General features: G+C 42.8%; 1 protein-coding gene across 2 annotated transcripts in view; it reads left to right on the top strand.

The window, feature by feature from the left end:
* ercc8 (excision repair cross-complementation group 8) overlaps positions 1 to 12,870 on the top strand; it is a 30,247-nt gene that overhangs the window by 1,333 nt on the left and 16,044 nt on the right. For both annotated transcript variants that reach the window (XM_078397245.1, XM_078397254.1), the window contains exons 2-5: positions 5,378 to 5,473; positions 6,141 to 6,242; positions 6,343 to 6,466; positions 12,135 to 12,216. In XM_078397245.1, coding sequence (XP_078253371.1) covers positions 5,378 to 5,473; positions 6,141 to 6,242; positions 6,343 to 6,466; positions 12,135 to 12,216 — 404 coding nt within the window. The remainder of the gene's footprint in view (positions 1 to 5,377; positions 5,474 to 6,140; positions 6,243 to 6,342; positions 6,467 to 12,134; positions 12,217 to 12,870) is intronic.

Genomic DNA, 12,870 nt, shown 5'->3' with positions numbered 1-12,870 from the left:
TGTTGTAGAGCAGAGGGATCTTGGTGTGCAGGTGCATGGTTCCTTGAAGGTCGAGTTGCAGGTAGATAAAGTGGTCAAACAAGCTTTTGGCACATTAACCTTCATCAGTCAGAGTACAGAGTATAGAAGTTGGGAGGTCATGTTGCAATTGTATAAGACGTTGGTGAGACCACATTTAGAATATTGTATTCAGTTCTGGGCACCATGTTAAAGGAAAGATATTGTCAAGCTTGAAAGGGTTCAAAGAAGATTTGTGAGGATATTGCCAGGACTAGAGGGTGTGAGCTATAGGGAGAGGTTGAGTAGGCTGGGTCTCTATTCCTTGGAGCGTAGGAGGATGAGGGGTGATCTTAAAGATGTGTACAAAATCAAGAGAGGAATAGATCGGGTAAGTGCACAGAGTCTCTTGCCCAGAGTAGGGGAACCGAGGACCAGGGAACATAGGTTCAAGGTGAAGGGGAAAAGATTTAATAGGAATCTGAGGGGTAACTTTTTCACACAAAGGGTGATAGGAGTATGGAACAAGCTGCCAGATGAAGTAGTTGAGGCTGGGACTATCCCAATGTTTAAGAAACAGTTAGACAGGTACAGGGATAGGACAGGTTTGGAGGGATATGGACCAAGCGCAGGTAGGTGGGACTAGTGTAGCTGGGACATATTGGCCGATGTTGGCAAGTTGGGCCAAAGGGCCTGTTTCCATATCGTCACTCTATGACTCCCTAACACTTGTCCCTATACCTCCTCCCTCGACTCTGTCCAGGGACCCCGACAGTCCTTTCAGGTTAGGCAGAGGTTCACTTGCACCTTCTCCAACCTCACCCACTGTATCCGTTGTTCAGATGTAGACTATTATACATCGGCAAGACCAAAAGTAGACTGGGCGATCGTTTCGCTGAACACCTTCATTCAGTCCGCCTGAACCTACCTGATCTCCCGGTTGCTAAACACTTTAATTCTCTTACCCATTCCCACACTGACCTTTCTGTCCTAGGTCTCCTCCATTGTCAGAGTGAGGCTAAATGCAAATTGGAGGAACAGTATCTCATATTTCGCTTGGGCAGCTTACAGCCCAGTGGTATGATTATTGATTTCTCTAACTTCAAGTAACCCTGGCATTCCCTCTCACTCTCTATCCCTCCCCTACCCAAGTCGCACCAACTTCTCGTTTTCACCCAACAAACAGCTAACAATGGCCTGTTTCCTTTATCATCGTTACTTTTTTGCTTATCTTTCATTCATTGTTCTTTATCTCTCTACATCATCGCCTATATCACTCGTTTCCCTTTCCCATGACTTTCTGTCTGAAGAAGGGTGTTGACCCGAAACGTCACCTATTCCTTCTCTCCAGAGATGCTGCCTGTCCCGCTGTGTTACTCCAGGTTTTTGTGTCTGTCTTATGTTTAGGTTCGGTTTAGGTTTATTATTTTCACGTGTACTGAGGTACAATGGAAAGCTTTGTTCTGTATGCTTGCCAAACAGATCAGAGATACTATCCAAATACAATCAAATTAAACTAAAGTACGATGGATAGAGCAAATGCGAAGATACAAAGTGCAGAATATTGCCCTCAGCATTGTAGCGCATAGTAAAGTATCAGAGTAAAGTAAAGTATAGTAAAGTATAGTAAAGTATCAGATAACGTCCAATATCTTCAATAAGTTAGAGGTGAATTGGGCAGTACCCTAACTTATGGAAAGCTCTGTCTTCTACGCAAAATAAATTAAATGCTTAATGGGTAAGCAAAACACAAACTGTTGGTGGAACACAGCTAGTCAGCATTTGTGGAGGGAATGGACAGACAACATTTTGTGTCAAGCTTTCTTCAGACATATGGAGCAGGGGAGAGAAAGCTGGAAAAGAGAGGTGGAGTGAAGCAAACCCAGACAAATTACATGTGGATATGGATGAGGTGGGTAATTGGCAGATGGGTGGAGATAGTGAATAGGGCTGGAGGTGGAAAAGATACAAAAGGGTGTATGTAATATGGAAAGAAATGGAGCAGTGAAGTGGAAAGCTGGAATGAGGAATATGATGGAAGTGGGAGGGGAAAGAGGGGTAAAAATATATATGTGACTAGAGGATGGGAGAGGAGTGCCAAAGAGAAAAATAAACAAAGTGACTGGGGTGGTGGGGGATGGTGAAAGGGATGGGTGGGCATGGGGTGAGGAAACAGGAAAGGGAGGGGTTGTTGGGGGGGGGGTGGGGGACAGGTACTACTTAAAATTCAGTGTTCAAGCCATTAGGTTGCAAGCCACCCAGGTGGGATATGAGATGCTGTTTTTCCAGTTTGCTTCTGGCCTCACTCTGACAATGGAGAAAGCCCAGAGCAAGAAGCTCAGAAGGGGAATGGGAAGGGTAGTTAAAAATGATCAGCAACTGTGAATAGATACAAAAAGCTGGAGTAACTCAGTGGGGCAGGCAGCATCTTTGGAGAGAAGGAATGGATGACGTTTCAGGTCGAGACCCTTCTGCAACTGGGAGCTCCAGCAAGCCTTGGCGGACAGAGCACGTGTTCGGCAAAATGGTCTCCTAGTCTATGCTTAGTCTTGGCTGCTTCACCTAAAACAAATTCTCATTTTCTCCTTCTACAGGTAACTTTCTCGTATTTCCAAGATTTTCCGTTTTTAGTTGAAATTTCCAGCATCAGCATTATTTTTAATATAATTTAAGATGGTAAATAGCCCAAAATAACATCACAATCGCACAATCACAATCACAATAAAACTTTATTAGCCAAGTATGTTTTGCAACATACGAAGAACTTCATTTGCCATACAGTCATAACAATGAAAAGCAACAAGACACACAAAATACATTTTAACTTGAACATCCACCACAGTGACTCCTCCACATTCCTCACTGTGATAGAAGGTGAAAAAAAAGATCAATCTCTCCCTTCTTTGTCCTCCAGCGATCGGGAGGTCTAACCTTCCGTTGACGGGATGATCTTAATCCCGTAGCCGGCAGTGAGCCTTCCTTGTCGGGGCGATCAAGCTCCTTCATCGGGGGGGGATCTCAGCTCCCCCGCACCGGCGATCTACCCCGGGTCGGGACCAGTCGAATCTCGTGCAGCTTTTGGAGCTCCCGACCAGTCTCATCCCGAGACTGCGAGCTCCTGACGTTAAAGTCCGCAGGCTGCATTGGAGCGTCGATCCCAGGCAAGGGATCGCAGGCTCAGATGATAAGTCCACGCCCCTGCCCCCGCAGGGACTCAAGGTCAGTCCCAGGCAAGACCTCCAGCTCCGTGATGTTAGGCCGCAGAGCGACCAGAGATACGATCTGGAAAACAATCGCATCTCCGGCAACGTAAGAGATTGAAAAAAAGTTTCCCCCGACCCCCTCTCCCACCCTCCACATAAAACAAACCAGAGAACATTTACTCAAACTTTAAAAACGTACCAAAAATAACAAAAATAATTTTGAAAAGGACAGACAGACTGTAGGTGAGGCGAGGCAGCCATCGTGTGGCACCCCCTGGTGGACAGACATAGACATTTGATTAATATCTCATCTAATCCCTCCTTTCAATTCCACAGTACTGCATCGGAATATCAACATGGATTATCATGCTTCAGATTCTGCTATGGTGCTTAGTTTATGGTCTTTTTTCCCCCTTTTACATTTTCTGGAATTTGGGCAACCCCAAGTAAAGCCAGCATTTATTGCCCATGCTCTACTGCTCTTGAAAATGTGGTGTTGAGTCATCTTCTTGAAATGCTGCAGTCTTGCTTGTGAAGATGCTCCCACAATGCTGTTGGGATAACTAATATATCAGTAATATGTGTCTGCTGGTGGAAGGGAGGCCATGGTTCAGGAAGAAGGAAGACATTTCAGAGGCACTTTTCAGGAAGTGTCATTATTGAAGCAAATTCAACTGTAATGTAAGAGCTGGGCAAGTGGAATGGAGTTCCTACAGGAAGCAGGGTGGGAAGAAATTAAGTCAAAGGAAGAGAAGAGTCAGAAATGGGCCATGTGTAGGTTCGAGCAGAGTGGAAATTGGCAGCAGAACAAACAACATTTTCGAGTCCTGTTTGTGTGCAAGAAGCAATATTACTGCAGTCATCAATGTACTGGAGGAAGAGTTAAGGGAGTGGGCCTAACTGAAAAAAATACTTTGCATGCATCCCACAAAAAGACAGGAGTAGCTTGGGAAACTTGGCAAATTTCCATAGCTATGTCTTTGGTCTGGAGATGGTGAGCATTGAAGGAGTTGTTCATTCTGTGTCCAGAATTCTGAGCTCTTCACCTTTCCACCCCTCCATTCAGCATTTTGAAGGGACCATTCCCTTGGCAACTCCCTGGTTCACTCTTCTGACTGGATGATGCAAAAAAAAAAGTGAGGTTAGAGGCCAAAGTTACAAATGTTCTAATTTATTTACAGAGTATGGGGAGAGGGATGAAGTAGGGGAGAGGGATTAACTAGGTGATAGAGACTAAATATATTGGTTTATAACTTCCCAATATTCAATCCCAAATTTTCAGCTCATCAAGCATTGCATATCAATCAAGCAGTGTGACAAACAAAATGTACTTAGATGAGATAGACCTGCAGTGTTATTAGTGTATATGTGTTATCTCACATTGTTTACTGTTAATCTAACCACGAGACACGTGTAAAGGAAGAAGAGGAAGAAGAGGAAGAGATTGAAGAGATTTGACAACTCAGGAGTTAACAATATCATGGCAGGAAAAGAGATCATTACAGAACTGAATCTGGCTACAATTATAGAGATATTAATGAAACCAAGAGAGGGCAGTCTCGTCCAACTGGGTGATGGAGGAAACAAAGGACACTGAAGTTCTAAGGAGTTATCATTAATTGTCATAGCTCAATCCTGCCAATTCCTGAGTTTCTTTCTCTTAGAGGAGAAATATTTATGTATTCCGCACTGTCATTTAATCTCAGTATTGTTTTGCATCACTTTATTGTTATAATTATTTATACATTTGGTAATTTGTTCACAAGGCAACAAATAATTCAAACAAAAAGAATTAATTGAAAATGAATATTGTTAAAAATAAATCAGTGTTGATGAAGGTAAACACAAACTTTCTGAATATTGATTTTCTTGAGATTAGATTTTCTTTTCATTTGGGGCTTGATTGGAGTTAATCGCTTGAGGCATGTTGCATCTGAAAAGAGAGCTTCGGTCCTCCCTCAGGATTATGAATGCATGAGAGGATTTGTGGTAAATGTCCGTTCTCTGGCAAAGTGATATGTTAGAATTGGAAAAGTGCAACTAGAAAGTGGAGATGTCCAGTGCAACTCAAGACTGAGAGGCCCAGTGATTTTCCTTTTAAACTTACGTGAACGAAAATATATATTTATTTTGAAAACATAATGTGTAAATATTTATTTCTTTATTTTATTATCCAGAGTGTTAAATCTGGAATTAAACAACGACAGGGATGTACAGCGAATCCATGGAAGTGGAATTAATAGTCTTGATATTGATCCTGTTGAGCAAAAGTAGTGAGTATAACTATCGATGTACTGCATATCTCTAATAAAATTAAAATTTCTTCATAATTTCTATTTACTGCTCAGGAATCAATAGGCACAAATTCCTTTAAGCATTGACTTCAATGGAGTTATGAGTAACTATCAAACCTTAATCTTTGAAAATTTTTTGCTTCTCTCCTATCGGAGAGTAGAAATAATTGTGTATTCAAAGCCCTTTTTAATTTATTAAAGAATATAAGCATAACTTAATTTCTTAACCTTTGACGGCGGCACAGTGGCGCAGCGGTAGAGTTGCTGTTTACAGCGAATGCAGCGCCGGATATGGGTGCTGTCGGTACGGAGTTTGTACGTTCTCCCCAAGACCTGCGTGGGTTTTCTCTGACATTTTCAGTTTCTTCCCACACTCCAAAGATGTACAGGTTTGTAGGTTAATTGGTTTGGTAAATGTAAAAATTGTCCCTAGTGGGTGTATGATAGTGTTAATAGGCGGGGATCGTTGGTCGGCATGGACCCGGTGGGCCGAAGAGCCTGTTTCCGCGCTGCATCTCTAAACTAAACTAAACTACAATTTTTAAAACTCTTTTCTCCCCCTGTTACATTAAATCGTGGAAAAAGCATGAAGAACTCAAAAAGAGTCCATTGAAAATGCATCACTAATTTTTCTCTCCACTTTTAGCATGTTGTCTGGTGGATCAGATGGTGTTATTGCAATATATGATTTGGAGAATGCCACAAAAAAGCTACAGTATACCTGCAAGGCAATCTGTACAGTGGGCAGGTAAGAACATTTTTTCATTTTATCAATAATGTGCTAACCTTGCCATTTTAAATGTGACTGTTGATATAAAAATAATACATATGCAATTATATGTTAAAAGGTCCCATGGTCATGCGCACAAATTTAGCGTGGAGACTGTTCAGTGGTATCCTTGCGATACCGGCATGTTTACATCAAGCTCTTTCGATAAAACCTTGAAAATATGGGATACAAATAGGCTGCTGGTAAGTATAAATAGAAAGTAATTCTCAAGATATATAATAAAATTATTTCCAAAGGCCAGATATACTATCTGATTGTTTTGGATTTATGCAATAGATTTAGTTTAAATACTCTATAATTGCCAATTTGCAGTGCAGTATTCTGATTAGAGTCATAGAATGATATAGTGTGGAAACAGGCCCTTTGGCCCAACTTGTCCACACCGGCCAACACGTCCCAGCTACATTAGTCCCACCTGCCTGCGTTTGGTCCATATCCCTCCAAACTTGTCCTATCCATGTACCTGTCCAACTGTTTCTTAGATGTTGGGATAGTTCCAGCCTCAACTACCTCCTCTGGCAGCTTGTTCCATACACCCACCACCCTTTGTGTGAAAAAGCTACCCCTCAGATTCCTATTAAATCTTTTCCCCTTCACCTTGAACCTATGTCACGGAAGGCAGTGGAGGCCACGGAAAGCAGTGGAGGCCAATTCACTAGATGAATTTAAAAGAGAGTTAGATAGAGCTCTTGGGGCTAGCAGAATCAAGGGGTATGGGGAGAAGGCAGGCATGGGTTACTGATTGGGGATGATCAGCCACGATCACAATAAATAGCGGTACTGGCTCGAAGGGCCGAATGGCCTTCTGCACCTATTTTCTATGTTTCTAGGTTTCTATGTCCTCTGGTCCTTGATTCCCCTACTCTGGACCAGAGATTCTGTGCATCTACCCGATTCCTTTCATGATTGCCGATAGGTTTCTGGTATGTCGGCCCCCCAAGCCAGTGGGTATTAGATTATGTGGTGCAATGAACTACAGGTGGATTTGGTTGGTATGATAGGTGTGATATTTTCCCTGTTGATATGCATTGTCAATACAAATAGAACCAGTAGGGGTCATCAGATACCAATGAGGAAGGAGAGCTTTCAGGGATTCTGCATTCAGAAGTTACATATCAGAGATACAATAAACTGGAGAGATTTTTGGAAGTACAGGAAATGAGTGATTTTCAAGTCTTGAAAATAAAACAGCAACACCAGTAAATTGTATTTACTAAGCATCTTTCATTGTTATTGAACATCCCAAGGCGTTTTGTTCTAATGTTATCAAACAAAAGAAGGAAATAACGGAGCAGATGAGCAAACTCTTGGTCAAGGGAGTCATTCTAAAGCACCATTTAAATTAGGAACAATGGGGAAAGGGGGAGCAGGAGATGGAATTCCTGATCTTGGGGCTTTGCCAGCAGTGAGCATAGTTGTCAAAGATGGAGCAACTAAAATTAGAGATGCATTAAATGTCACAGAGATCTCAAACAGCCATACGAGGTGACAGAGATGCATTGGAAAAGGCATTTGAGAATGGAGTTTATGATGGGGAATGAGGTTATTAGCTTTGATCTTCCTAAAATTTTTACTAGGGAACTATTGGATGTTAGAGTCTGACAATTTAGGCTCCATGGAAGAATCAAGGGCTGTTATGGTGGAGCTGAATGACGTCATAAAACATGTATTTTCATTCTCATTACTATCGAGTAGTGAGTAGGTAGGAGGGCAGGAATAAATCAGTGGAGGATTCCAAAGACACAATGGAGGAGTAGGAAAACGAGCCATTTTTAAAGATTCTGTAGCAGCGAATGAATTGAATGAGACAATTGCACATCATCCAACCAAATTGTGAAGAAAAGAGGTTGTATGTTGGGTCTAATATACAAAGGGATGTTGAAATTGGTGAAGAGGGAGGAATGAAAAAACAAGAAATGATCTTTGTGTTCTACACACACAGCAATTTGCATGTAACATCACCCCAGAAAGATCTTGTTTGTATACACTCCATCTCGTACTGAGATATTCAAATCAGGTAGAACTCAGATTTGGCCTCTGCTCCATGCTAGTTGGCTGTTTCCAAATACACAGGACAAGATGTTAGAAATCCAAAGTGCCAAATGTCAATTTGCTCCCGGTGGTGATGGGAGGCTTATGCACTCACCTATTCTCCTCCGATGTTGAGAAAGGCTAGGCAGACACGTCATTGGGGTTATCAAGTGGGCACCCACTTTCATCGACGTTTCGCTGATTGGACCCACGACGTCTCCAGTAGGCTCAGCAGTGCATTCTGGCGTCCCAGAACCACCCCCATCGGCATCTGCCTAGCCGGCTTATTTGGGAGACCAGATTGGGTCTTTCCTCTTCAGCCAGAGCCACTGGCTACTCCGCTCTGCCACCTGTGATGTTTCCTTGATAGCCTGGCGTAGGGCTTGTCCGCTGATCCCCAAGTCCTTCATCAGTCTTACGGTAGATGTTGCCACAAATCCTCGACATCCAACTTCTACCGGGCAGATCTTTGCTCTCCAGCCCCGCTGTTCTGCCTCCGCTGCAAGGTCTGTGTAGCGCAGTTTCTTTCTTTCAAAGGCTTCCTGCACAGCATCCTCCCAAGGGACTGTGAGCGCCACAAAATACACCATGCGCTGAGAGTTGAACCAGAGGACAAGATCAGGCCTCAAGTTGGTGATGGCTATCTCTGGTGGAACTGTAAGCCGTTGGTCCACATCCACCAGCATCTGCCAGTCCCGGGCTGCCTCCAGCTGTCCAAACCTTGTCCTTGGTGGAATTTTCCGTTGCTTTTGTTCTCCCTCCCGAACAAAGGCAATTGGCATAACTGGGTTGGTTGTTCTGGGCGGCAGGGCATTGTTGGTTGTTCTCCTGCTTTCCAGAGTCGCTGCCAGGCATTTGAGCACTTGATTATGTCTCCAGGTGTACCGTCCTTGGGAGAGGCTTACTTTACACCCAGTGAGGATGTGCTTAAGCGTGGCTGGTGTTGAACACAGGGGGCATGATGGATCTTCGCCCAGCCATTGGTTGAGATTTTTTGGGCTAGGAAGGACATCATAGGTTGCCCGAATGAGGAAGCTTATCCTGCTCGCCTCCATCTCCCACATGTCCTTCCAGCTGATCTTCCGCTTTTCCACACTCTCCCATCTCATCCACTGGCCCTGTTTAGCTTGCGACACAGCCTTGGCACACCTACTCGACTCCTCCTGTCGGCGGACTTCGGCCGTGACCAACTTCCGGCGCTCCAGTGAGGATGCCTTGTTCCAGCAAGGTCGCTTTTCACCAAGCCCCAAGCCACTTCGTCTGTGTTGGACTTGCCCAATCATGTCGCCTTGGTGGAGAGCAGATTTTGCCTGCTGTGTCGCATTCTTAGCCGTCCACTTCCTTCCTGTTGCCAGGGTTGGGGCAGCAGCTCGGATGACAGTGTCCCTCGATTCTGCCAGGGTCATCTCTAGTCTAACTTTAGTGCACTTGAACTCCTCTGTGAGGCTAGAGAGAGGCAGCTGAAGTACCCCCTGACCGTACAGGCCTACGTTGCTCAGGCATCGAGGAACACCTAACCACTTTCTCACAAAAGAGCTGATTGTTCTTTCCATCTTCTCGACTCTTGTGAGGGTGATGTCATACATGGTTAGTGGCCACATAAGGCGAGGTAGTAACCCAAACTGCAGGCACCAGATTTTCAGCTTTCCAGGCAACATGGATCGGTCGATGTTTACTAGACCTTTGATGATTTCTTGCCTCAGCTCATTTGCCTGATCAGTGTCCTTCAGTTTAGAGTCATACCATCTCCCCAGACTTTTGATTGGCTTCTCTGACACAGTTGGGATTGGTTCTTGATCAATGAAAAACCTTTGATCCGTCAGTTTGCCTTTGATTATCGAAATGCTTCTTGATTTGGATGGCTTAAATTTCATTCTAACCCCAGTGATGTTCTCTTGAAGCTTCCCTAAAAGGCGCCTGGTGCAAAGTGCTGTTGTTGTTATGATTGTCATGTCATCCATGTAGGCCCTGATGGGTGGTAGACGGACTCCAGACTTCAGCCGCTCGCCTCCCACCACCCACTTGGAGGCCCTTATGATGACTTCCATAGCATTCAGTGCAATGATAGTGATATAATTCTATGTGACTGTTGAAAGCTTCTGTATTTTGGTGTTGTTTGAGAGAATGTGGGAGAACATACAGGAAATCTATCCAGTACAAAGCAATTTCAGATTATTTGTTTCCAGTCAGACCATTCATTTGTAGCTATTAAACAGGAAAAGTGCTAGCCCATCCAAAGGTTGTGATTAACTGTCTTATTTCCTTCGTCTTTGCTCTTTACAGGCAAAATTTCCATTTAATTTTCTACAAGGATATTCTATGAACAAGAATATATGGTGATAAATCTTAATTCTGTCTTTTTGATTTGTTGTTCTATTATGTTGTCTCCATCAATATACTGAGTACAGATTGATCATGTAATTAACAGATAAACAGAACTTCAAGTCTAATGGTGGGTAGTGGGTGTACGGCAGGAGAATCAGTGGGTAGTAGATGCCACACTATTACCGACTTCATAAAGAAATGTGTGGAGGAGTGCGTTGGTACCAAAACCATGTGATTGTTCCAGAGTTTTTAGCCTTGGTTGACCCAGGAGATCCGTTAGGTTCTGTGGACCTACTGTACTGAGGACCAGATCTGCAGCTTTCAAGTCAGGCAATCCAGAGTCATACAACATGTCCAGGTACAATCTCCAGAAGGCCATCAAAAATGCAAAGAGACACTTTCGGATTAAACTGGAGGTTCAGGCAATTCGAGCTCGACAACTGTGGCAGGACTTGCTTGAGGTGAAACCAAGCAGCTCAAGTGACAGCAAAGCATCACTCCCAGATGAGCTCAATACTTTCTACGCTTGGTTCGAAAAGAAGAACAACAATGTAACATGAGGCCTCCACAGAACCTAACGACCCTGTGATCTCAGTCCCCGAGGTCGATGTAAAAAGATCCTTCTCGAGGGTGAACCTTAATGGTTTACCTGGCTATGTTCTCAATACTGGAGAACCAGGTGACAGGCTTTAACGACTACCGACCACTAGCACTCACGAACATTATGATGAAGTGCTTCGAGAGTTGGTTATGGTACAAATCAGCTCCTGCTTCAATATTGACATGGATCCACTTCAATTTGCCTATCGGCACAATTCTAGCAGATGCAGCCTAACTGCTTCTCCAATCTGTACTGGACCACTAGGACATCAGCAATGCATACACCAGGCTGTTATTTATCAACTACAGCACAGTGTTCATCACCATCATTCTTTTCATATTATTTAATGAAATATTAAGTACTTATAAAAGTAGTTTTTCTGAAATAGCAATGTTTTATGCACTTTGATGAAAAGCTTATTTAGACATCATATTGTAAGCCATAATGTAGTTGGAGAATTTTATTCTAATAATAATTTGTAAACAAATGTTGTCACTGATTTTGGAATATTGGATTTTAAATGTAATGGATTGGCAATGCAGCAGGTTCTGCAGAGAAGCAGTGAACTACAGCAAGCTCTGGATTCCCACATTTCCATAGCACATCAATAGTCTAGAAGTTGCTTTCACTTTAATGGTGAATTGAAGGCAAACTCTGACAGTATTGCAGCCCTTAAAATCACAAAATCCTATTCGGTTTTTAAAGCATGGAACTTGTTTCCCATTATAGAAGTATCTCAGTACTGTTTTGTATGATAATTAAATGAAATTGTGAAATACTGTTTGCAACAACTGCAATTTTTTTCACATAATCTAAAATTGCTTCAATGCCCTTTGTGAAGAGTTGAGTGAATTTGTTGAGAGAAAATTTAAAAAACACCTTTTATTTTACAGCCTGCTGAAGTGTTTACCTTTGAAGGAACAGTCTACTGTCATCATATGTCACCAATTGCAACCAAACACTGTCTGATAGCTGGTTAGTATAATTATCATAATCATAATCATATTTTATTAGCCAAGTATGTTTTGCTTCATCGGAGGAATTTCATTTGCCTGGGAAGAAAATGTTGTTGGATAATACAGCAAGGTAGTTTGCAATGTTAGTTTTTTTCAATTAAAATAATCTACTAAGTGCTCCCCAGAGATTTATTGAGGAACCTCAAGCTAGGATGAAAGCTATGATGGAACTTTAGTTTAGTTTAGTTTTTTATTGTCACGTGTACCGAGGTACAGTAAAAATATTTGTGTTTCGTGCTATCCAGTCAACGGAAAGATTATACATGATTACAATCAAGCTGATCACCGTGTACAGATACAGGATAAAGGGAATAACATTTAGTGCAATAAGTCCAGTAATGTCTGATGAAAGATAGTTCGAAGGTCTCCAATAAGTTAGATGGAAAGTCAGGACTGCTCTTTAGTTGGTGAGAGGATAGTTCTGTTGCCTGATAACAGCAGGGAAGAAGCTGTCCCTGAATCTGATGGTATGTGTTTTCAAACTCCTGTACCTCTTGCCGGATGGGAGAGGGGAGAAGAGGGAGTGACCGGGGTGAGACTGGTACTTGATTATGCTAGTGGCCTTGCCGAGGCAGTGAGAAGTGTAGATGGAGTCAATGGAATTGTGGGATGA

The sequence above is a fragment of the Rhinoraja longicauda genome, chromosome 1 (genome assembly GCF_053455715.1).
Source record: "Rhinoraja longicauda isolate Sanriku21f chromosome 1, sRhiLon1.1, whole genome shotgun sequence".
In the NCBI taxonomy this organism is placed as follows: Eukaryota; Metazoa; Chordata; class Chondrichthyes; order Rajiformes; family Arhynchobatidae; genus Rhinoraja; species Rhinoraja longicauda.
This window is presented reverse-complemented; position numbering and strand designations above follow the sequence as displayed.